General features: G+C 49.6%; 1 protein-coding gene across 4 annotated transcripts in view; it reads right to left on the minus strand.

Moving 5' to 3' along the window:
• Positions 1 to 25,000, minus strand: part of cadm1a (cell adhesion molecule 1a) — a 212,177-nt gene that overhangs the window by 24,670 nt on the left and 162,507 nt on the right. For all 4 annotated transcript variants that reach the window (XM_084684117.1, XM_084684116.1, XM_084684114.1 and 1 more), the window contains 5 exons: positions 18,330 to 18,482; positions 17,177 to 17,314; positions 11,748 to 11,906; positions 8,448 to 8,544; positions 5,926 to 6,098 (listed from right to left, as the gene is read on the minus strand). In XM_084684117.1, the coding sequence (XP_084540243.1) occupies positions 5,926 to 6,098; positions 8,448 to 8,544; positions 11,748 to 11,906; positions 17,177 to 17,314; positions 18,330 to 18,482 (720 nt within the window). The remainder of the gene's footprint in view (positions 1 to 5,925; positions 6,099 to 8,447; positions 8,545 to 11,747; positions 11,907 to 17,176; positions 17,315 to 18,329; positions 18,483 to 25,000) is intronic.

Genomic DNA, 25,000 nt, shown 5'->3' on the forward strand with positions numbered 1-25,000 from the left:
CCTTGTTTCTAAACACAAAAGCCCCTGGCTGTGTTGTGAAGCTTCCATGGGCCCCTTCCCTGTCCGCTGGTCAAGGCCCCCCTGCAGAGGAGAGGGGGTGTTCAGCCCCGTCTATCTCCTCGAGGGGGGGGCTGGAGGACAGGACAGGACGGCGGGCGATGGGAGAGGATTTGTACGTTTGGTGTGTCCATAAAGAAGCTTTATGGATGGTGGGTTGTCACAGCTAAGTTGTTACCTGTCCTAAAGTCTGGGTGATTTACACGCCGTGTGTCGACAGAGTAGAAGCTTTCACCGCTGGGTTTTTCGCGAACGTTGATTACCTTTGCCAGGGGTGAAGGGTACTAAGGGGAGGAACACTGGTCCAATCCACGGGTCAGTCTGTTTTGTTTGAGAACATTTGAAAGCCTGGCACTGGTCTAACCAAGTCTACAGAGGGGAGAGACTCTGTATTCCAAACACGTAAAAACACTCTTGATTGAGGATGTTTTTTCCCCCCTTCTCATTTTCACATTTGAACACCTCGTTGAATAGAAAGTGTGCTATGTAACTCAGAAACCACAGAGCTGAGAGACAGACAGACACTCACAGGACAGGCTCGTGGTTCAAATCTGTATTCAAACGCTCTCGGATGGAAGATATAAATGTTTCGCTCTTGACCAAGAACATCATCTAGTCTTGTAAACTCAGAAGTTGGGGAGTAAAGCTAGTGTGAGAGACTGGGGAGGGAGGGAGCTGGAGGGAGGGAGCTGGAGGGAGGGAGCTGGAGGGAAGGAGCTGGAGGGAGGGAGCTGGAGGGGAGTTGGCCGGCTAGCTGTGATGAGTTTCACACGTGTTGGAGAGCAGACGAACCCTTCGCTACTTAATTGGTTTTATCCCGTAATAAACTGTGAGGACCCAGCAGATGTTTGGGATCATCGGTGTCAATAGCTCATTAAAAACTTGGCAGTGATAGAAAGTTCCATCCTTGGTTTGGTTTCCTCAATCTACCACCCAACGAGCTGGGAGTTTACAGACGTTCGTCTGAAAATGCAGGAAGGCAGGGTGCATCCTAGCTGCGTCTGAGCTCTCTGCGTCTGAGCTCGCTGAAGGTTATTGACTTTCAAACGTGGGAGTTCGTCTCCCTTCCACATCTCTCCTTCTCATTTCCTTGGACCTCCGTGTGTGGCGGGACCTGTCTTACGAAGTACACACACACACACACACACACACACACACCACTGTCTGCACTAAGGTGTTCCATGCCTGTGTGTGTGTGTGTGTGTGTGTGTGCAAGCAGAAGGGATGAGGTGTTAAATGTGATCGGTTAAATTGAATCCCTATAATCGTCGTAATATAACGTTTTATTTCTCGGGACTTCTTGTGCTCGACGTAGAATCCAAACAAGCATGGATCTGAACGCCAGACTTCCTCAGCCACAGCTCAGGGCAGGATCTAATTGGAGGGGCTGGTAAATGAAAACACACACATCGTTCAAACACGCAAGCCGACAGCGACAGGCGGAACGTCAATACAAGCCCGGAGACAGAAACAAAGGTAAGCCTGTTTATCAGACAATCCTTCCTTCCTTTTGCTTGCAGGAAGAATTCAAGAGAGAAAAGCAGAGGGCGTAATGGTGGACTGAGATTCGCCATGACAACAAAAACTAAAGTACACATCTCTCACTGCCAAAGAGAGGGGTAGGGGTGGTCGACTCCAATTAAAAGCTAATGAACAACAGGAGGGGGGGGGGGGGAGCCATCTTCGCTCCCCCTCCTGTTGCAGACCCGTTTACTGTGGTTCAAAACCCCCCCCTCCCTCAAATCTGCCAGCTGCATGGCGCCACAAGCCAGACTGATGTGCTCTCGTTTCCCAATCAGACCGAGGAGAGGGGGGGGGGAATGTGGGGATAAAGCAACAGAGATCTCTACGGCAACGCTAATGACCACCGCCGCTCGCCAACACAAAGCACCTGCTGACCGCGACACGTCCCCTCGCACGCAGACAAGGACGCCGTCGGAAACATCGGAAGGTCGCGATGGCGACCGTCCCTGCACCAGCTCTGAACAGTGTTCACCAGACAGACAGGCAGGCAGGCAGGCAGACACGGCTGGAGGACTGTGGGAAGAGCGGCCACGTGGAGGCCCCTCAGTCCAGCCCTCGCTGCTCGCTCACGACGACCTCGTTATTTAACCATCAACAGAGAGAGAGGCTCCACCACACCACCACCTGTGTGTTCTCAGCAGAACCCCAAACCCTGTTCCTGTGTGTGTCATTTTCAAAAGCATGGGGCAGGGATTTCTAACCAGCTGTGACTGCAGATCTAGGACAGGCTCCCTGGAGCCTCCATGATGGGTGGAGTGGGGGAGGGAGGGAGGGGGGAAGGGGGGGAGTGGGGGAGGGGAGGAGGGGAGGAAGGGAGGGGAGGGCGCTTCAGGCTGCAACAGGACACCACACCGCCCGGACAGTAAACATATGTCTGAGGGACAAACACAGCCCCCACACACACACACCTCACTTCTCAGAGCCAACGCTTCATTCACCCAGTGTGTGTGCGCTGTGTTTTCATCTCCGGGTCGTCGAAGCTACGCGGGCATCCAATCATCGCACACAGGTAACCCCCCCCCCCCCCGCACCGCTGTGTCGTCACGCCGACCGTGTCGGCACGCCGACCGAGGCCCGTCTTCTGGTGGATCCAACAAGGCATGCAGAGGGAACAGACGGCGAGATATCAAGTCTGCCTCCTTAAAGACACGGCGTGGAGCGTGGAGGAGGTGTGTTACTGAGCGGCAGGAGAAGCTGCGGCGACAGGCCAGCCCAAACGAGCGCTCCGCAATAAGGGCAGAGACCGCTGAAGGAGTGAGGGAGGCCTTCGTTATTAGGTTAGCAGCCGGGTCGTAAACAGGTTAAAGCGCTCTGTGGTAAATCTCCTACGACTGCAGGGTTGGAAGGCCCTGACGTTTCCTCTTCCTAGCTGGGAGAGCAGGGAGAGCAGGGAAGCGCCGAACACCATCCGTCCTCTCTTAACCTGGTTAGTGTCCGCCAGCCTGGCTGCTCTCTCTCCATCACTTAGCCTCACAATGCTCAGGAAACAACCGTATTAGGAGGCATGGAGCCTGCCTGCTACATCTGTTCTGCTGTCCACCGAGGGGGGTCCTCAGGACTCTTTTGTTCAGGCACAGCCCCAAGGTACTATATGTGGGCCCGTAATGGGTTTAGATGGGAGATTGTGGGTGGGCTCAATATAAATGATGGAGGAGGAGGAGAAGAGAATGAAATCTGGAGTATGTGTGTTTTCTTTTCTTTTTTGAAGACTCTTCCAACCTGGAGGATATCTGAGCCGCAAGTTTGCCTGGTGAAATGATAATAGCCTAAATGGATTTTCTATTGTCATTTCCTCCTGGTTTAACCACTGCACCTTTGCAGTCAGGTTCCCATCAGCGAACATAACACTGCGAGTGAACAGCGTTTACAGAAACAACCCAGGAGTCTGCTTTTATTACATGATCTCCGAGTAATATTACTAGCAGATGCTGTAGTACATTGAAATATACGATAAGTTGGAAAACTAAAAATCCATTTGAAGCTGTAACTTTTGTCACTTGTCATTTCTTCGGCAGTACCTTTGTACGAGAAAGTGGCACACATTTTAATAATGACACAGGCACTATTTATGAATGTGTGAGTGTGCGTGTGTGTGTGTGAGACGGTGTGTATGTGTGTGTGTGTGTGTGTGTGTGCGTGTGTGTGTGTGAGACGGTGTGTAGCTCTTACTGATGTTCCTGGATATGTCAAAGCTTCTGCGTTTGTAATAAGAAGATGTCAGAGCGTTAATTTGAAGGAGAATAATTATAACAGTGCAGAACACGTAGATGTCACCACTGCCTGTCTTTGGAGCTGAAAGCTTGTGTGTGTGTGTGTGTGTGTAGGGAAGAGGAGGAGGGGGGGGGTCTGCTAAAAGCTCATGCTTAGGTAAAGTGTGTGTTTCTTCGTCAGTGTGTGCCTCTCTGTGTGTGTGTGTCCCAGAGGTAAAAGACAGTAGATTAGGCGTGGGCTGCTCAGGCTGCTGCCCAGACTGGACGGCAGCATTAGCAAGTCTAATGTGGGACATGATTTGCTGCTGGATTACAGCTGAGCAACACAGAGCATAGGAGAGCCTTCACAGAGCATAGGAGAGCCTTCACAGAGCATAGGAGAGCCTTCACAGAGCATAGGAGAGCCTTCACAGAGCATAGGAGAGCCTTCACAGAGCATAGGAGAGCCTTCACAGAGCATAGGAGAGCCTTCACAGACGCGGAGGACTGGAGGGAACTGTGCTCACGTGCTGAACATAACACATCTGTCACGCTGTGTGTAGAAGAAAGGAAGGAGGAGGAGGAGGGAGGAGGAGGGGGAGGGAGGGAGAGGAGGGGGAGGGAGGGAGAGGAGGGGGAGGGAGGGAGAAGAGGAGAAGGAGGGAGAGGAGGAGGAGAAGGAGGGAGAGGGAGAAGAGGAGGGGGAGGGAGAGGAGGAGGGGGAGGGAGAGGAGGAGGAGAAGGAGGGAGAGGGAGAGGAGGAGGGGGAGGGAGAGGAGGAGGGGGAGGGAGAGGAGGAGGAGAAGGAGGGAGGAGAGATAGAGGTCGAGGAAGAGGCTGATATTGAGGCTTTCAATAGAACGCCTCTACAGAATAAACTGTGGCTTTTGTCTATTTGTTCATTTGAATTTTGCGTAACCAAAGCCCTCAACACCTGCCATCTCTTAGTTCAAACTTAAGATCATCCCAAGAAATGACAGGTTGTTCTATGTTGATGTCATTGGAAAGTGTGTGAAGAAAAACAACGACGAGGGGGCCTTTTCAGCCCGTTGGCCTCGTTAGAGGAGCAAAGCCTCAACGAGGCACACCTGTTCCTCATCTACCTCACGTCTGGTGAGTACAAAAGGGGACAAACAGGGGCTGACATGGTTTTTGTGCTACAAAGACTGGCCGTAGGATAGAAGAGACCAAACACATGTGCCAGGAGGGCTAGAGGAAGAGACCCCGGGAGAACAGAAACACGCCGACGTAACTCAGTTTTCGTTAATGTTTGTTTTGTACCAAAAGGTGCTATTAAAACCCTTCTCTCTGGGTTCCTTCTCTCTGGGAGTGTGTGTCCATGCTTCACAGCACAAACACACACCGTGTCACTCTTCTACCCTGTGTGACCTGCTGTTCAGAGGGCTGACATTAGCACCAGCGTTTCACCCTCCGCTGATCTACAAAATAACATGTATAAAGCAACGTCAGCGACCACAAGGCTCCCAGTCCTTATTGTCATATGAAAGAGCCCCTCTCAGTACATTAAGGCCCTCTGAATATAGCAACAAATAACTCTCCTACAAGCTTAGGCTCAGTAAGCGATATGAGCGAGGATAATTCCGGAGAGGAAAATGTCTAGATTAAACAGTAACGTCCTGCAGGGGAGGAAATGTCATTGAAATCAATGGTATCGAGCCATGTCCAGATAACCCTGGGGGGGAAGGGGATTAGTGGGGAGAGAGACTAGAGAGAGAACTACAGAGAGAGAGGGAGAGAGAGAGAGAACTACAGAGAGAGAGGGAGAGAGAGAGAGGGAGAGAGAGAATAGGCACTGATAGGAAGCAAAAAGGCAAATCCATTAAAAGGGAGATAGAAAAGAGGTGGGGGGGGGGTGACCCCCGAAAAGTGAAACGGGGAGGGAAAGAGAGGGAGAGATAGAGAGAGAGGGGGAGAGAGAGAAGGGAGAGAGAGGGGGGAGAGAGAGGGGGGAGAAAGAGAGACAGAAAGAGACAGAGAGAGAGAGAGGGAGAGAGGGGGGAGAGAGAGAGAGAGAGAGAGAGAGAGAGAGAGAGAGAGAGAGAGAGAGAGAGAGAGAGAGAGAGAGAGAGAGAAGGGGAGAGTGAGAGAGAGAGAGAAGGGGAGAGTGAGAGAGAGGTGTACAGCAGGCACGTACCATAGACATAGAGGACGTAGTCGTCGTAGGACTCTCCCACAGAGTTGGAGGCCACACAGCGATAGGTGCCGTTGTAGGACTTGTTGAGGTTTTCGATGAACAGGTCTGTTCCTGTGATGACGGCGTGGGTGGGCACGTCATCCTCCACCTTGACCCAGTTCACCTTCTGGGGTCTGGGGGAGAGGACGGGAGGACAGGTGGGTCACACGTGGAGCCCAACGCTCTCTGCCACGTTCTGTCTCTCTGTGCTTCTGAAAGGATGCTCAGGGATCGAAACCTTGGTGTGTGTGTGTGTGTATCTGTGTGTGTGTGTATCTGTGTGTGTGTGTATCTGTGTGTGTCTGTGTGTATCTGTGTGTGTGTGTGTTTGCTTCTTTTCACTGCCGCTGGCCTCCTGACCTTTCCTTCTCTAACAGCCTTTGTCTCTTCCTTCCACGCAGATCCTGTGTCTGCGAGCGGGAGCTCTGAGACAAGCCCTGCCGCTGAGAGGAAGTGGAGGGAAAAAGAGAAAATAAACCAAAACAAAGCGCCTCTTAACTCGGTTCTGCTCGCCTGGCTTTCAATGGCCGCGCCAGCGCCGACGCCGTTTCCCCCAGGCCAACGGCAGAGCTTCCCTTGTTGGGTTTGTGTGCTGGTGCTTTAACGTGTTTCCCCTCCGTTTGAAAAGGCTGGAGCCACGCAGGGGAAAGGGAATGAAACAGAGGGTCGGGGGGGAAAGCAACGAAGCCTCAAAAATAAAACAAAAACTAAAGAGCAGTTTGAGCTGGGTAACAGTTGATCTTCCGCCTTTGTGGCGGGGTGGAAAAAAAAGACGAATAAAATAACAAAACCAACTGGGAGGTTGGAGAGGGAGAGATGCCCACACAGTGACAAACATCTGAGTCAGATCTGAGGTTAAACACCCACAAGCACACTCCTAAGATGGAGGGAGAGAAATGACCCAGAAAAAAAATGGTTATTTGAAGATGAGATGAGGGGAAAGCACACGAGAGGGAGAGAGAGAGAGAGAAACACAAAGAGACAGAGAGACAGAGAGATAAGGGGGAGGTGAGTGAGTGAGTGTGAGAGGAGGGGGGAGAAAGGGAGAGAGATAAGGGGGAGAGAGGAGAAGAAGGGGAGAGGAGGGAGGAGTGGATGGAATACAGATGTCCACACACTGCACCAGTGCCTCACTGTCTGCCAGTAATGACTGCAGAACTCACACAAGCTCTAATGGAAATGACTTCCAATTCTCTGCTCACTGTATTGATTGTATTTTCATCTTTATTAAATGAATAAGGGTGAGAGCTAGGGAGGAAGGAGGTTTGTGTGAGAGGGATCTGTGAAGGGTTGATGTGGGTGTGTGTGTGTGTGAACAGGTGTGTGTGTGTGTGTGAACAGTTGTGTGTGTGTGTGTGTGAACAGGTGTGTGTGTGTGTGTGAACAGGTGTGGGTAGTTGGCAAGCTGGTGTGTGTGAAGTGTGTGGCGAGAAGGAATGTGTGTGTGTGTTTGTGTGTAGGGGGTGGTGTTTGAAGGTGCTGTTGGAGAATGGCAAGTGAATACAGTGCTTTTCAAAAAGTACTTCTCTTTCAAACAGTTCACCTTTTTCAACCTTACGGTCTCCTTTCAAAATGTCTTAAATAGATTTGTCCTACCTGTCAACTCACAATGCTCCATTTGGAAGATTCTTTTTAACTAGAAATTATAATAATGGTATAATAGTATTATAATAATTTCATGAAAAGGGGTTAGGGTAGTGCATACATATCCCTTTCACATTCTCAAGTATTAAAATCATAACTACAATGAAATCAATGTGCGCCCCTTCAGTGTGAGCCGACTCTCAGATCTTTCTTAGCTGTCTGTCTCTCCTCCTGTCTAGCGTTACTTTGCATTTCAACGCGTCTCCACAAGAATTCATCTAAATCCATCTCCGCTCCTAACTACTAAGTGAATTATTTAAAAGCGTGTGAATACTTCTGCAAGGCGCTATAGTCTATCAGTGGGGAAAGGTTTTAAGTTTTTGTTCAAATGAAACATGTCTGAAGAAGAGAAGACGCTTGAAAGTAAAATCACAGGGATTTTGTTCACTGGTAAAGTCCTAACCACCATCACCGCCGTCGCTCTCTAAAGATCCAGGCCCGATCTTCCTACTTAGTGAGGTTTCACCCCACTGCATTAGCATTCCATAGCATCACCGAGCTGCACTTGGAACATGCTAATGACACGCTGCAGAAACGTGCCAAGACAAGTTCCCCCTTTGGTCGCAGGATGAAAAATAAATGTACCAAGGAACTGTAGTCATAAATATTCACACCCACACACACACGAGTGGACTTGCGACAGCGTGAGGGAATGGGGTTCCTGGTTTGACTTTCTACGGTGGGTTGATAATTGCCTAAAACAGGTGTCTCACAAGTGGAAAGTATGTGTGTGTGTGTGTGCGTGTGAATGTTAGTGTGGTGCGTGTGCACGTCTGTGTTGTGTGTGAGTGTCGTGTGTGTGTGTGGTGTTGGAGAGGGTGTGTGTGAGAGAGTCTTACTGTGGTTTTCCTTTGGCCTGGCATGTCAACTCCAGATTCTCTCCTTCCCTGGTGAGTCCTGTTGGAAACTCCACCACAATCTTCACCTCCGGCTTGTCTGCAGAGACAGAGAAGGACTTTGTTTACGACAAAACAACAACAAATAATTGATGTTTGCCCACACATACAAACTCAAACTACATTCAAAACTGCTGTTTTGGCTCAAGGCAGTATTCTTGTGTTCTTTAGTTAAGTTAAATGAACACCAAAATAAGAGTGTTTCTATTTGGTTATTTAAGTCTAAACCTGGTTTTGAATTCAGCTCCACTGGGTGGTATTGACAGACTTTTAAATCAAGTTGAACTTACTGATACCACAAGACTGTAAAAAAATAAAAGAAATATATCATAAATGTAATCGAGGACCTTGTCTACAACCTCAGAACTAGTCCAAAATCTTCTGATGCTACAATAATCACAGAGTTTTTGGTGCTACTTAGCTATGCAACATTTGGAAGATTGAAGTTATACGTTAAATAAGTATGAGAACAGTCGGAAGGTCAATCGGAGTAGAAGATTCATGTGAGGGGTAAACTGCTGTTCCCTCTTCTTTCCTTCAGCTTGGGTGAGCTTCAAAAACACTTCCCATAAAACTGAAAACACTTCAGGTTAACAACGTTTGCACTGTTGACTGAAAGTCAGTAGTTAGATAGTTTACAAACTTAGGGATGAGTTACCAAGTCAGCAAACTTTTCACGCACACATAAAGGTTCAAATGAAATTTTAACTGTCGAATAATGCAAAAGAAAATGCAACCAGAGCAGTTGGCTTCACCCACAGCGATCCACCGCTCGCTAGAAGTGGATCACGCTACAAGCCCCTTCATCCAGTTAGCCACCTTCCCAACATGAGCAGGGAGTTTGTCAAGAATCCATCGCTCTGGCCAAGCACCAGCCCTGACCTTTACAGTATGTCAGCATCAACCTTTGGCTCATCCATTAAAATGAGCGGACACCCCAGGAAGTCTGGCTGTAGCAGACAGGCTGGAGCGCTGGCGATGTCCTGGCGTGATGGACAGCCTGGGAGAGAGTGGTGCTCCTCTCTGCCAGGCCCTCAAGGTAACGCTACACCAGCCAAGCCGGTGAGTGGATTTCCCACAGACGTTTACAACATTCGGCGTGAAATGAGCATGCTTGTGACATCTTGTCTTTGTCAGAGGGATTGTTGTGTGGTTTGTGGTTAGGGTTTCCTTTCTTAGAACTTCAGCCTGATTTGACAGACTGATCTTATGGCGGTGGGAATGTTCAAGGGGGCTCTAGAGAAATGTTTATTTGACGTTCTTTTCGTTGTTTTAAGATGGCACTGTTAAAGGGATTCTTTCGCAGGTTACCTGAGCTAAATTAACACATTTCCAGAACGAAATAAATAAAATAAACAGCAATCCTTGTTGCATTTATGCATATAAGTTCGAGGAAATATAACAACAACAAAAACCTTTGCTGGCTAACAAACCACGATGTGGATCCGTCTGGAAGACGCTTTTGTAAGGCAGCCATGAAGTTCAGGTCGGTTAGGGAAACGTCCAAGCATAAAAGACCGTAAATCATTTTCGGGTCTTTTCCTTTGACGGTTCCGTCTAGCGAGTAAACACTAATAAGGCCCCCCTGTGCTCTCTTCGTCTGCCCCGGCTCACACACGGACGATCTGCCGCACGCACAAGAAAGAGGAACCTCTGTGTTGTAGACCCTGCTAATGAGAGCACGGGGAGGGAGAGAACAGAGATAGGAGAAGGAGGAGAAGAGAGAGAGAGAGAGAGAGGGTGAGGAAAGATTGAGCTCCGGGTTATTTTCCTTTCATTAAGGAAAATAACAGTAAAGGCCTGGGCAACAGAGGTTGGGTTGATAGGGACCAAAGGGAAAAGTACCACCCATTATGTAGCACCGCGTGTTAAGCTAATACGATAGTTATCAACATTATGATACTCACTACTGCTTTTATTGCTCCTGTACAGAATGTTTGCAGCATCAAGCCTAGCCAGCACCGGCTACGGTAGTCAAGACAGCCTTGGTATTGGTCCTAGAACAGGGTGTTCAATAACATGATTAACTAGCCTGACCTTGCTAAATTCACTGGCGCGCCAGATTAAAAGACTTGTCCTTTAGTGTCCTTTAGAGCTCCTTTGAGAGATATTAATCTCTGCCCCTCGGTACTACGGAACAGCTGATGATGCACGATGATGCAAATACAGGAACAGTTCCAAAAACGACCACATCAAAAGGACTACGTTAGGCAGCTTTGTCCCCCGACAGAGCTAACGTCGATGGGACACGTTATCCTTAGGCTAAAAAAATGGAACAATACTAAACACATGGATTCATCAAAGCTTTTTCAACCCTACAGCTTAACCTCGTCGCAGTCGGACAGGCACGAACAGTTTTGCCCGGCTGTTTGGCTTGGCTTCAACAGCAAAGCTACACAACATCTCATCACTCCCTTCTCCGGTCTTCTTATCCACGGTGTCAAGGACAACGGTGGTTAGCGTGTGTGTTTGTTGCATGTTGTGAGTGTTTTGTACATGTTGTGCGTGAGTGTGTGTGTGTGTTGCATTTTGTGAGTGTTTTGTACATGTTGTGCTTTAGTGTGTGTGTGGGTTTTGATGACAGCAACAGCTTCTGACGTTTCAAAGAAGAGAGGGAGGGAGGGAGGGAGGGAGGGAGGGAAGGAGGGAAGGAGGGAAGGAGGGAAGGAGGGAAGGAGGGAAGGAGGGAAGGAGGGAGAGGCATCTGGTACGAGAGACAGCCATTACCGTTATGATAACAGAATTATTAGCTTTATTATCTTGCCAAGTCTCGAATGCCTTCTGACTAGGGATGGTTCATCAGTCCTGGGGGCAGCTGAACTCATGACCCTGAGGGAGAACCAGCAGAGCGCTGAGGTGGAACTGTTTGCCTTGCCTGCCCCATCAATACTACTGGCTTCTTTAATATCCCCGCAATGTTTTCTGTTGCGCAGGGAAGTCTCTTAGACCAACCCATGCACTCAGCTATCAAACATCGATCCTTCACCTGGGCAGCAAGCCACAGCGGTATCACTGTTGTTTTACCCAAGGCATGGAGTCTAGAAAGAGTCAGCTTGGATCTACTAAGATGTCTAAAGTTATGTCTGTATTAAGATGTTCGAACCTCTACAAATTTAGCTAAAACCAATAGAGGTTATTGTAAGTGAATGGGGGAAATACCCTCCAGGAACAGAAATGGCTTTCTTTTCAAGCTAATGAATTTGTTTTGAAAGTGTTTTCTCTTCATGAGACGACGGTACTCACACTGCACCTCCAGGTACTTCTGGGCCTGGTAATCTTTCACGGCTGGATGATCCACGATACACACCACCGGAACGCCATCGTCCTCCTTGGATACGGCGAAGGTCAGTCTGCTCGTCACGGTGAACATCTTATAGAAGGCGTTCTCTACTGTGGACTTGCCTGTGGGAGACAATTGCAAACATTCAGCTTTTCAAACTAGAGGCCTCCATATTCACAGGAAGAAAACGGCTCTGGGACATGTCTCTCTGAAGGACTTGAAGCAATCAACTGTTCTTCAGCAAACATCCTTCAGAAATTGCTTTTTTCTCTGTGGTTCAATATTTTGCGCCCACGTGCAAAAGGATGGATAACGCTCCGTTTAAATCATGAGAAAGAAAGGAACACACAGAAACATGTTGGCGCAGCGTTGTTTCCCTAGGAATTAGCGTGATTAGAGAGTGAACGCATTTGAACGCAGCCGCGTGTTTCTGAAGGGAGCGCGTCTCCGAGGTGAACTAGCAGGATGTTCAAAAGCGACGCCCTACAAACGGTCAACGAAGGTGAGTCGGCTGAAAAGGCCTTAAACGTGGGCACGTGTGATTGGCCGAGGCTTGAGGGGGCGGTTTGTTTGCGCTTCCTGGGCGGCGCCTGTCCTTGGTTGTGGGTTCCCTGGCTCACCTAGTATCGGCAGGCGAGAGAAAACAAACGACCTATTTCCCCACTGATGAGTTACGATCCCAAAACACGACACAGGAAACGGGCTCTCGCATAATGAAGGTGGCTGTTCTTCACCACAACCACAGACATGAAGGGGGTCAAGGTACATTTGTAGTGGGGAGGGAGGGAGGGAGGGAGGGAGGGTGGGAGGGAGGGAGGGGGGAGGGAGGAGGGAGGGAGGGAGGGAGGGAGGGAGGGAGGGAGGAGGGTGGGAGGGAGGGAGGGAGGGAGGGAGGGAGGGAGGGAGGGAGGGAGGGAGGGAGGGAGGGAGGGAGGGAGGGAGGGAGGAGGGTGGGAGGGAGGGTGGGAGGGAGGGTGGGTGGGTGGGAGGGAGAGAGGAGGGTGGGAGGGAGGGTGGGAGGGAGGGAGGGAGGGAGGGAGGGAGGGAGAGGGTGTTGTTATTGATTTTTTTTTCCGTCTCTCCTTATTGTTCCATTTTATAACAATCTTTTAGCAACATGGTATTTCATGTCAATAAAAGCAAATAGAACAGAACTGGACGGAGACGAAGGGTGCTCCATCGATGTAAAGTGGGCGGAGGGAGAGGGGGATGAGAAAGAAAGGGAAAGAAGAAGGGAAAGAGGAAGAGAGAGAGAGAGAGAGACAGAGAAAGAGAGAGAAAGAGAGAGCAGAGAGATAGAAAGACAGAGAGAGAGAAAGAAAGACAGAGAGAGACAGAGAGACAGAGAGACAGAGAGAGACAGAGAGAGAGACAGAGAGAGAGAGACAGAGACAGAGAGAGAGAGAGAGAGAGGGAGAGAGACAGAGAGAGAGAGAAAGAGAGAGAGACAGAGACAGAGAGAGACAGAGGGAGAGAGACAGAGAGAGAGACAGAGAGAGACAGAGAGAGAGAGAGAGAGAGAGAGAGAGAGAGAGAGAGAGAGAGAGAGAGAGAGAGAGAGAGAGAGAGAGAGAGAGAGAGAGAGAGGTGGCATACACAGAGCAGCAGGTGTGTGTGCTCTCAGGACTGCTGACAGACTGGGAGATGAGATGATGGAAGCTCCCATCACTCTCCCAGCAGTGAGCTAACTCATAGTTCCTCAGGTGTCTAACCCCCCCCCCCCCCCCCCCCTCCCCCCTCCTCACCCTGGTGCTTCACACACTCCTACTCTGCCAGCGTGGTGACAGAGACAGAGAGACAGAGAGACAGAGACAGAGAGACAGAGACAGAGAGACAGAGAGAGAGAGAGAGAGAGAGAGAGAGAGAGAGAGAGAGAGAGAGAGAGAGAGGGAGAGAGGGAGAGGGAGAGGGAGAGGGAGAGAGAGAGAGAGAGAGAGAGAGAGAGAGCAGCAGCTTGGTGACAGCTGTCGCCCAGTAAGATATTGAGATGTGGCTTTTGTGATAAACAGGTGTGTGTCAGTGTTTGACAAGCTGAGAGCCAGGCACAGGAAAGGGATTATTCATCACCTGTAAAAGGAAACATCTGTGGAAAATGCAAACAAAAGGTTCAGAGAAGGAAGACTAAGAGATGGTATGAATTCTTATTTGACATACTCAAAATAAAATATTTTTAAAAACCTGATGGGAGTTTGTGGGGAAAAAAACACACAAAATACAGAAGATTCATACGACCACCAAACCTCTACAAACCCTCTAACAAGGATTTCTTTGCACACAACTTTGACAGCTGTCCCATTGTTCAAGCTAAGACTAACGTGGTGAGACAACCACTTCACTACTTGAAGTCTGTGGGGAATAACTCACAATGATGTGAACTAAACTGGGAAAAATGTTTTTAAACATAATTTAATATCTTCCAAACTAGCTGTGTGGTTAATGTGCTGCTCAAGTCTTAAGGGATTTCTGTCTCTTTCTCCAGGTGACATACACCTGCTCAGGAGGTGAAACAACTGTTTTATTCCACTATCTTACTTTCTGAAGAAAGTCTATGCAAACCAATATACTGTACAAATGATATTAGGATTTTCCAACCATGACATTCTTCTTCAGATTAAGTCGGCCATTTAAATGTAGCTCAGTATAATGTAGTCGTTTTGGAGTGGTAACTATTCCAGTCTACTGTAATTACGTTAACGACAAGTTAATTGCCTCTCTGGTAGTCCAAATGTGACTCCAGATTTCAAGTTCAAAAGAAACTACAAGAAGCTGTCGATGGCTGCACTTAGTCCTCCTCCCCTGTCCTCAACCATTTACTCTCTCTCTCTCTCTCTCTCTCTCTCTCTCTCTCTCTCTCTCTCTCTCTCTCTCTCCTCCCCACCCCACCTCTCTCTCCTATCTCTTCTCTCTGTCTCTCTCTCTCTCATCCCTTCCCCTCCCCTCTCTCTCCTCCTCTCCACTCTCGATTTCAAACCCTTAATTGTCATTCTCTCCCTCTTGCTCTCAGTGAACGAGATCAAGAGTGGACACAAGGCTTCAGTCTCAGACATTATCCCTTCGACTGCTATCCTGCCTGTAAAACTAAAGAAAAGTTCTTTATTTTAATTCGTCAGCCTATGCCGTCAGGCTCTGCAGCCGGGCAGGATAATTGAAATCACCCCAGAGTTTTCTTTCGAGACTTTAGGCTAATGACGGTTCTTGCCCTTGCCGGTCAGATGAGCCAATCACACTGCTGTCTGTGTCTCTCAGATCACAGGAAGAGAGGGGAGTCACCAGCGCTCACACACGCGCCAGCCTTTCAGCCTGTCACATTTCATTCCTAACTTTAACGGCAAGAAATATTATATCAGAGGATGAAATATTAACCAGAGGACCGGACTAGTAATATGAAGGAGAGAGACAGACCATAGAGAGAGGGAGAGATAGAGACAGCATAGAAGGAGCTCAGATTCAGAGAGCGAGAGAGGAGAGAGAGAGCCGCAAACTCAGAGAGAATAGATGGAATGATGAGTGTGGCTCTGACTGGGTATACATCTGCCCCCAGAACGGTTGTAACCTTTAAATGGTATTTTCAAAGCCTGATTATTCCTAAAGGAAGCCAGGTGAAATGATGAGGACATCTAATTAGAAGTAGATCTGAGAGGCAAGAAACCAGAGGCAGCTTTTATTTGGCCCCAGCGAGTTTCCAGGACTGTTCTGGTAGAGGAGGCTGGAACTTGCGTTTCCTCAGTTCCTGTCTCCGTTCAAACGCCTCCACGTTCTGTCAGTCAAGCTACAGCTCAACAATGCCATTCATTACATTATTATGGTAATTAGAAGACTCAACATGGACGTTGAACATGATTCAAGATTCAATACTGCTTTCAACCAGATATAAAACACCCACTTATGAAGAGAGACTCTGAGAGGACATCGCTTCTAAAGCTCAATAAATCAGGTGTGGGTAAAGTGTGTTTGCATACGTGAGCGAGGACAAGGGCTTCCGTACACGTCGAGATACATGCACAAAAACTCTTTCTGAGGTTGAATTCAAAACCCAATCTGTCTCCTCACCAACTAAAGCTATGTCCCAGTGGTCGACAAGACTCGTATCCTAGCTTCTTACAGTGCTTCTGAAAAAACATGAACTATTCCACACCCACACTTGGTGAAAAACATCAGAACCGTTCCTGACCTAAGCTCGCTATGCTGCTGAGCGTGGAATCAGCTGCATGTGTTCTGGCTCCAAACACAGTTCTTCCCAGACTGGTGGTCTTCCAGAGCTGTGGTAGCCTGAAGATGAAAGCCTCTTTCGGGGTGTAAAGTCCAGAGGGTGAGGCTGGCGGGGGGATTCTGGGAGGGTGAGGCCGGCTGGGAGAGGCTGGAGACAGTGTGAGGGGGTGGGTAGGGTGTGTTGGGGGGGGGGTGGCCTTAATGGCTGTGCTCCTTTGAAGGCGGTATGAAAGCTGTCACGATGCCAAGAGGGGACAACAAGGCACCAGGCCTCCCCGTCACTTTAATGGAATCAATCCAGAACCGCGGGATTGACCCAATTAGAACAAGGTGCCACTGATGTGGGGGTAATTAAGAAGGAGCGCGGCGCTGAGGGAAAGGAAGAGGAGGAAGAGAGAGAGAGAGAGAGACTTTAGGAGAACAGAGGAGGAAGGAGAGAGAGAGAGAGAGAGAGAGAGAGAGAGAGAGAGAGAGGGAAGGAGAAAGTGAGACGGAGGGAGAGAGGGAGGGTATCTATTTACTTATTAATGGATTTATTTCTACCGATTATTTGGCAACATTATATCAACTTAACATGGATACAAGTTGTACACCTGTGTGGTGTAATTACACGTATGTATATGTTAAACTGCCGTGTGTGTCTCTCTGTATGTGAGTGTATGGAATATACATATAAGGCCATGATTTATATTGATGAATATTTCTGTAATTCTACCGTTGCTTTGGCAATGTGAACAATTGTTGTTTTCATGCCAATAAAGCCCCTTTGAAATAAACTGAACTGAGACAGAGAGAGAGGGAGGGCGAGGGGGAGGGAGAGAGGGAGAGAGAGAGAGATAGAGAGAGAGAGAGAGAGAGAGGTGCCAAGGGATGTTTTATACCGTAGGCGGGTCAAGAAACGAAGAAGAAGAAAAACAAAACAAAGATGTGAACAGTAAATGTTAAATGAAGTCTTATACTGAAATATTAATGACCAGTGTTTAAATTGAGATGATCGTAAATACTTGGACAACCAACACCTACAGCGGCAGATGCAACAAAATGACGAGAAAAAAAGATAGAAATGAAAAGTCACAAAAACGAATTCAAGCAAAACGCTCTGTGAAGGGTGGGGGGGAGCCCTCCACAGGAGCGATGGTGGACAGAGGGAGATCTGTCTCTGACAGAGGAAGAGAAGGGTTACCTCGGAGTTCCTTGTCGCCCTTCATCCATCGTATGGTGGCGGCCGGCTTGCTGCCCATGGCGGTGCAGGTCATCTCAGTCTCGTTGCCCTCGCTCACCACCTCCTCCCTGGACTCAATGATGGGGTTGCCTGGGGGGACTGGTCCAGGGAGAAACAGGGTGCCTTTTAGGGAACGGACAGGCGGAACGAAAGGAATCCTGTAAACCCACGCAACATCCCCGGGGGTTGTGGGTTCTACGTGCCCGGTTGTGGAACCACCACGTTCAGCCTGACGGGGTGGGACGAGTCAGTCTGAGCTGGTGTTCTCGTCTTACAGGGTGAACCACAACATCATCAAGTTGTTGCTTCCAATGTCTTTCCAATTAATTAATGAAGGACACCAATTTAACCTCTTAACATGTCAGAAACCCTTAGATACTGTATGTATGTTGTACATCAGCAAATATATTATTTATACTTTGACATATTTATACTATACTAGTGGCCTGTGTTGGATTTAGTGGCTGCACACCGATAAAAGCCAAGTAAGTTGGCCGTGACGTAGCAAAACAACAACAATCATTCTTAACTTAATATCCTTCATGCAATGTAGAATGTAATGCTTGAGTGTTTGTGTTAAATTATTCATCCACTGTGTAATAAATCTCTTCAACTAACAGACCTCATAAAATTGTTGCCATTTTGTGGACTCTTGCAGGGAAATTTGCGATTTAGTAAGGACCCCTCACGGACGATCACTCAACATGAGCCGTTTGCTCCCTGACAAAATGTCATGATTATTCCTAACTGCGCGCTCTTACTTGATGAAAGTCCCGTGTGTGCGGCAGCGTTTTATTTCCACTGTGTCCTTTACCTCAGCAGCAGAGCTGCTCTACCTAGCCCAGACCCAGCTGGGAGCGGTGGGTTGCCAGGTTGGAAGACCGTGATCAGTGTGTTACGGCGTTCAGCATGCCAAATCAGTAATCTGCATCGAGTTCTTGGTGAATGTGGGCAGAGGTGCTGCGTGGTTTGATGTCTGGATGTTCCCTATGAACCCTATTAGTGTCTTAAGATGACGCAGTGATCCAGAGAGCTGGACTGGTGTTCAGCGGACATCATTGCTTGTCTGTGTTTGTGTGTGTGTCTGTGTGTGTGTGTGTGTGCGTGGTCCTACTCAGAACAGTGATGTCAGCGTAGGCCTCCTGGGGGGGGTCTGTGTACAGCTGGCACACATATCTGCCCTCGTCCGACAGGGACACGTTGGAAAGGGACACGCGCAGCTCGTTGTCCGAGAAGTTCACCAGCTGGAAGCGGACGTCTTTCAGGGCTGGAAGGAGACGGAGGAAGAGGAGTGAGTAAAAGGTATCCGACTGAATATTTGTAAATGCATTATGACGCCTTTGCCGCTTTGCCTGTGTTTGTGTCTGTCTGGAAAGACAGCAGAACTGAGACATAGAAGACTGACCGGTTTGTTTAATCTTCAGCCAACCTTGCCCCCCTCCCTCCCCCCTCCCCACTGAGCAGGGTCTTGGGGTGCCAAGCAAACACCAGTCCTAACTTTGAGGTTCACACAACTAGTTCAGGGTCTCTCTCCCAATTAGCGCACGAGTGGGTGGAAGGGCGGGAGACACACGCACACACACACTCTCTCTTTCACTCACTCCTGCTTTCACACTTTCCCATCAGAATAATGAGGAGTCCATTAGCGCTTTGCTTTGCCAGGCGAGTGTGATGGAGAATGCCAACGTCTGGTTAAGATGAAAGCTCTCCCACCCCCCCACCCCCCCCACACCTCCTGCTTTGACAGACAGCACACATTTAGAGCTGCTCTGGCCTTTTCCCCCTCCCACTGCCACATTTGGAGCCGAGAAGAACAAGCTTTAAATATATACATAAAAAACTGATTGGACGCAGTCACCTTAGTTTAATATTTGTGTTTTGCTGTGTGTGCTGTGCTGATGCCAGAAGAAGTGCCTGATTCATTCTGGGTTTTAGGCAGGCTAGCCTAGCTCTCTTTACCTGAACGCCAGGCTAGCCTAGCTCTCTTTACCTGAACGCCAGGCTAGCCTAGCTCTCTTTACCTGAACGCCAGGCTAGCCTAGCTCTCATTACCTGAACGCCAGGCTAGCCTAGCTCTCTTTACCTGACCGCCAGGCTAGCCCTGCTGTCCTCACCTGAACGCCAGGCTAGCCTAGCTCTCTTTACCTGAACGCCAGGCTAGCCTAGCTCTCTTTACCTGACCGCCAGGCTAGCCCTGCTGTCCTCACCTGAACGCCAGGCTAGCCTAGCTCTCTTTACCTGAACGCCAGAGGGGCAGAAGCAGGGAGTGGATGAAGGAGAACAGGAGAGGGTCTGGCCGTGGAGAGGAACACCAGCAAAACAACAGAGTGCTGGAGGTGTCCTGGCCAGTGAGGATGAAGTCCTCAGACTAAACGAGGGCTGGAGGTGTCCTGACCAGTGAAGATGAAGTCCTCAGACTAAACAAGGGTGTGGATCCATATCAGGCCCCCTCCACTCCACCCTGACACCTGCCTCTCTGGAAACCACTCCAACTTCCACGTGGCCCTTCCTGTGGCAAATCTTGATCTCTATTCACTTCCCCTCTTCAACCAGGCAGGTCCCAGTTGTGCCAGGAATGCAGAGAGAGAGAGAGAGAGAGAGAGAGAGAGAGAGAGTTAGAGAGAGAGAGAGAGAGAGAGAGAGAGAGAGAGAGAGAGAGAGAGAGAGAGAGAGAGAGAGAGAGAGAGAGAGACAACCTGTTACTCTGCCAGCTCATCCTTAATCTCTCTGATCCCACTTGCCAGGTTTGTCTGCATATAAACATATCTGGGAAGAGCTACAAACAAACCAGGGAGCAGCGGAATACCTAACAAGTGTGCGAATCCAGAGCATAGCGAGAAATAAATACAACATGCAGAGGTTTGGCTCAAAGGAAAACAAGTTATTCTTAGCGTGCTGGCACGAGATGCTAATCCTGTACCTCGCTGAGAAAACCGTCTTTAGCAACGAAACATCAGTCTAACCTGTCATTTATTTCTTAAGTTTTCATTGGCAACCTCACTATCAGGTATGTCAGAAAACATACTCATTTTTCCTCTTACTCAAAACTTTCAATGCTAACAACCGTAGCTCTGTTAGCAACGCATTGGGACTACAATCCCTCAGCATTCCCTAATGTGGCACACAGATAATGTGTGACTAATTAGAGAGCCTGACTTGAAAGCAGGGTTAGTTCTGTCAGTGACGGCCGACCAGACACTAATGATTTAATTGAATTTATTGATTGGAAGAATGTGCTGGATTGAAGCACACAAATAAGCGACGTCGCGAGGCAGATGGGCTTTTTGTTAATCTGTTTAGACGAGCTGCTAGTGAGAAACCAATAGAATGATTAAAGCGTTATGAAAATGCTGATTATGCCCATACTGTCTGGAACATGTGTGGAGACCTGCAGCCCTCTCCTGGCCCACGTACAGCACCTTCTCTACGAGTACCTTCTCTAGTAAAGGCTGTTGATCACCTGAGGTTCTACATGCTGAAATGCCAGAGCGAAGATCCTGTCAGAGGCAAGGAGGTCAGGGGTCACTTAGAAATGTACAAAAGAACAAAAAATATGGATGGAAATGGAACAAGACTCAACCAGGATTAGTACACTATCCTATACCGTGTCTGTTATTGCTTGACGTGCCAATTTCAGATATGGACTTTCGTAGAGATACTGGCAGCTACCTTCACTTAATAACCAAGAGAAATGGCTTTATAGAGATGGATGACAGTAACGACACACATGGTTTTATAATGAAAAAACAGCTTGCTGAAGCTTCAAAACAAAACAGCGGGTGAGACAAGAGGCGCCGCTAGGGTTTCTGACCAGGGCCCCCTCTGACCAGGGCCCCCGTCTGACCAGGGCCCCTGGAATCGTTCTTATCTCCCCCTCCCCCCGTTACAGTGGCCCTGGGTCAGACGGTGTGTTGTTCTCCAGCCACACGGTTGTTCCAGGACCGCGGCCGGCGTCCTGACCCCACGATGCCCCAGGAGGGCGTCTGTGTGCGACCGAGGGGAGGGAGGGCGTTGTGTCTGCGACCGAGGGGAGGGAGGGCGTTGTGTCTGCGACCGAGGGGAGGGAGGGCGTTGTGTCTGCGACCGAGGGGAGGGAGGGCGTTGTGATGTCGCCTCCAACATCCAGCTCACCACTGGGTACGGGGGGGAACAGACACACCTGCGTGTCGACGCACGCCAGCCCTGCTGACCCCCTGCTGCCCCCTGCTGCCCCCTGCTGACCCCCTGCTGACCCCCTGCTGCCCCCTGCTGACCCCCTGCTGCCCCCTGCCGCTTTGGAGGCGTCCGACTGGACGACTGCTCACTAGAAAACCACCCTACCAAGTCACACCATCAAGGAGAAAGGGTTGTATTTTATTCATATGGATTTTTTTTTCTTTTTTTTTTTTTCTTTTCGATTTCCGAAAATAAAGACTGAAGAACAGGTAATAAATCTACAGCTGAGATAAAGAACAGGAGAGACACCGGCGAGACTGCAGACTCCACATCACAGAGAGGGGATGTGATCTCTCAGCAGCAGAGGCAAAACTACAAAACCAGGAGAGGCACAAGAGCGATGAGACAAGGGGAAGCAGCCTGGTCCACACAGCGAGGGGCGGGGCCACAGCGAGGGGCGGGGCCACAGCGAGGGGCGGGACCACAGCGAGGGGCGGGACCACAGCGAGGGGCGGGACCACACAAAGGGGCGGGACACCAGTACGTCTCAGACAGAATAATAGAGAGGAGTGGCAAGAAGGCAAGACTGCTAGCCCTGCAGACAAACCACTCCTCTGCAGTCCTGTCAGAGCGTGCAGGGTGCGGTATTTCCCGTCAGAAGGACGACCTATATCTCTCTTTTCTCTTTTCATTTTATTCGTCTGTCTCTCATTTCGTTGCTGTCCTTTTTCAGAGAACTTGAGAGTTGAAGGAAATGTGACGAATGGAATTGTTGGGAAAAGTGTGCCTACCGGGAGAATGTTGGTGAAATTAAAAGAAAAAATATATATAGTGTTTGGATGGGGGAATTCTGACACAGTTCCCAAGCTATGTGTATCTCCACTTACTCTCTCACAGCATGGGGTACAAGAAAGAAAGAGGGGGGTTACTGTATTTCTGCGCCTCAAGACTCACAAACACAACCACAAACTTCTCCTGTCGATATAGAATACTGTAGCGCTGTCTTGAAACTACTACACATTTTTTACAACACCATATTCAGGCCAGAGACTCCAGCGTTTTTGATGATGATGAAACGGACAAGGATCCAGACCATAATACTGAATGCCCTTGGATTTTATTGTGAATGCCCGAAGCATCATGTGGTTTCTTTTGAATTCCACAAAACATTTCCACACACAAAAAAAAAAAACATGTATTCATCTTGTCGCTCGCCATCTTCCTATCTGATCAAAGTATTCAAGAACGTAGTAATTGGTTTTATGGTACACTGAGGGTTTTGAGAACGTTCTGTTTAGTTGACACTACTGGGAGGCCTTGAGTCATGACATTAACAGAAGGACTGTTAAGAGTCCATCTAAAAAAATGCAGGCTGTGTTGTGTCGTTCATTTACCAACATCAAACCAACGTTAACAGATACATTTTCTATTTCATTCACAACTCCATTTTAAATGGGGGGTGTACAGTTGCCCTAAAGGGGTGTTGAATATACATTGCTTATTTCAATGTTATCACCAAGAGCCAACGGTCTGTTCAGTGCAGTAGAGGAGGGGGGGGGGGGGTCTCTGAAGGGTTGTGAGCCCACAGACACACTGGCTCCACAGTCCTCTGCAATATCTCCACAGCTACGGAGCTATCTGTAAATACAAACGATGGGCGAGGCGAGGGATAAATAAACTCCCTTTTAGAGTAAACAGAGGAGGGAATGGATGCGATAGAACGTCCAGGGCAGCAATAGCTCTTTTCTTTCACACTATCTGGTCCTACCATCCTTTCAGTTTCTCAGATCCCTCCTTCTCTCTCTCTCCCTCTCTCCCTCCCTCCCTCTCTCTCTCTCCCTCTCTCCCTCCCTCCCTCTCCCTCTCTCCCTCCCTCCCTCCCTCTCCCTCTCTCTCTCTCCCTCTCTCTCTCTCCCTCTCTCCCTCCCTCCCTCTCTCTCTCTCCCTCTCTCCCTCCCTCCCTCCCTCCCTCCCTCCCTCCCTCCCTCCCTCCCTCCCTCCCTCCCTCCCTCTCCCTCTCTCTCCCTCCCTCTCCCTCCCTCTCTCCCTCTCTCTCTCTCCCTCTCTCCCTCCCTCCCTCTCTCTCTCTCTCTCCCTCTCTCCCTCCCTCCCTCTCCCTCTATCTCTCTCCCTCTCTCTCTCCCTCCCTCTCTCCCTCTCTCTCTCCCTCTCTCTCTCTCCCTCCCTCTCTCCCTCCCTCTCTCTCCCTCTCCCTCTCTCTCTCTCTCTCCCTCCCTCTCTCTCTCCCTCTCTCCCTCCCTCCCTCTCCCTCTATCTCTCTCCCTCTCCCTCCCTCTCTCTCTCTCTCTCTCCCTCTCTCTCTCTCTCTCTCTCCCTCCCTCCCTCCCTCCCTCCCTCCCTCCCTCCCTCCCTCCCTCCCTCCCTCCCTCCCTCCCTCCCTCCCTCCCTCCCTCCCTCCCTCCCTCCCTCCCTCTCTCCCTCCCTCTCTCTCCCTCTCCCTCTATCTCTCTCCCTCTCTCCCTCCCTCCCTCTCCCTCTATCTCTCTCCCCCTCGTCCTCTTATTCCTCCTTTTCTTTCTTTTTTTCCGCTCTCCGCATCTCATTATTTAAATAATTTCTCCTGGGCTCCGTGGTGGAAGAGTCCTATTTCGAAGATGCGGAGCCAAGCTGAGCTTTTCCTAAGTGGCGGCAATCAATTCTGATTAGTGAGTCCCGTCTACTTTGGAGAGCAGCCCATCAAAGTTATATTAAGAAGCGTAGGAGAGTGGCTGGATGGGAGAGGGTCGGGGGTAATTGCACCCTCCTCCTCCTCCCTCCTCCTCACAGAGAAAAACCCACCCCCATCTCGCTGTCGCCTGGACCTCCCATCTCAAGCGAGGGGACTGTGAATGAGTTCGACAACCCCCTTAATCCAACCAGAGGGAGCTTTTTAAATCACACCATCACAACCGCTGTTGCCGAGACAACTCTCTGCTCCCCCCCCCTCTGACCTCGCCTGCGCCTTAGGCCCAGGCGGTAAGCTGGACCGGAGACTCTGTGTTTAATGACAGAGGGAGCGGGAGATTGGAGACGTGACCCTGCGGGGTGTTGTGGCCCGGGGCGCAGCGACGGAGGGGTGGGCGCTTCAGAAACACAGGAAATAGAGGTGAAGTCCTCATTAGGGGGGGGGGCAGAGGAGAAGCAGGAGGGGGCTAGGAGGTGGGGTGTCTCAGTAATGGAGAGGATCCGGTCTGATGGCCAGGAGGAGGAGGGGGAGGAGGAGGAGGAGGAGGGGGAGGAGGAAGAGGGAGAGAAGGAGGGGGAGGAGGCCCAGGAGGAGGGAGAGGAGGCGGGGGAGGAGGAGGAGGCCCAGGAGGAGGGAGAGGAGGAGCAGACCCAGGGAGTCTGCTCACACAGCTGACACCTCTCTGTCCTCACAGGACCCACCGCTCACCAGAGACAGCTGGGCCTTCCTCTCAGCTCTGAGTGTGTGTGAGAGAGTGTGAGAGTGTGTGTCTGTGTGTGAGAGTGTCTGTGTGTGTGTGTGTGTGTGTGTGTGTGAGAGTGTGTGTGTCTCGTGTGTCTTTCATTGGGTTGACCAATGTAGCAAGCTTGAAGTGTCTTCCTCTCAACTCTTGTGGAGATGAGAGTGTTTGTGTGAGAGGGTGTGTGTGAGAATGTGTGTGTGTG

This window comes from Hypomesus nipponensis, chromosome 20 (genome assembly GCF_054491055.1).
Source record: "Hypomesus nipponensis isolate SF chromosome 20, ASM5449105v1, whole genome shotgun sequence".
Lineage (NCBI taxonomy): Eukaryota > Metazoa > Chordata > Actinopteri > Osmeriformes > Osmeridae > Hypomesus > Hypomesus nipponensis.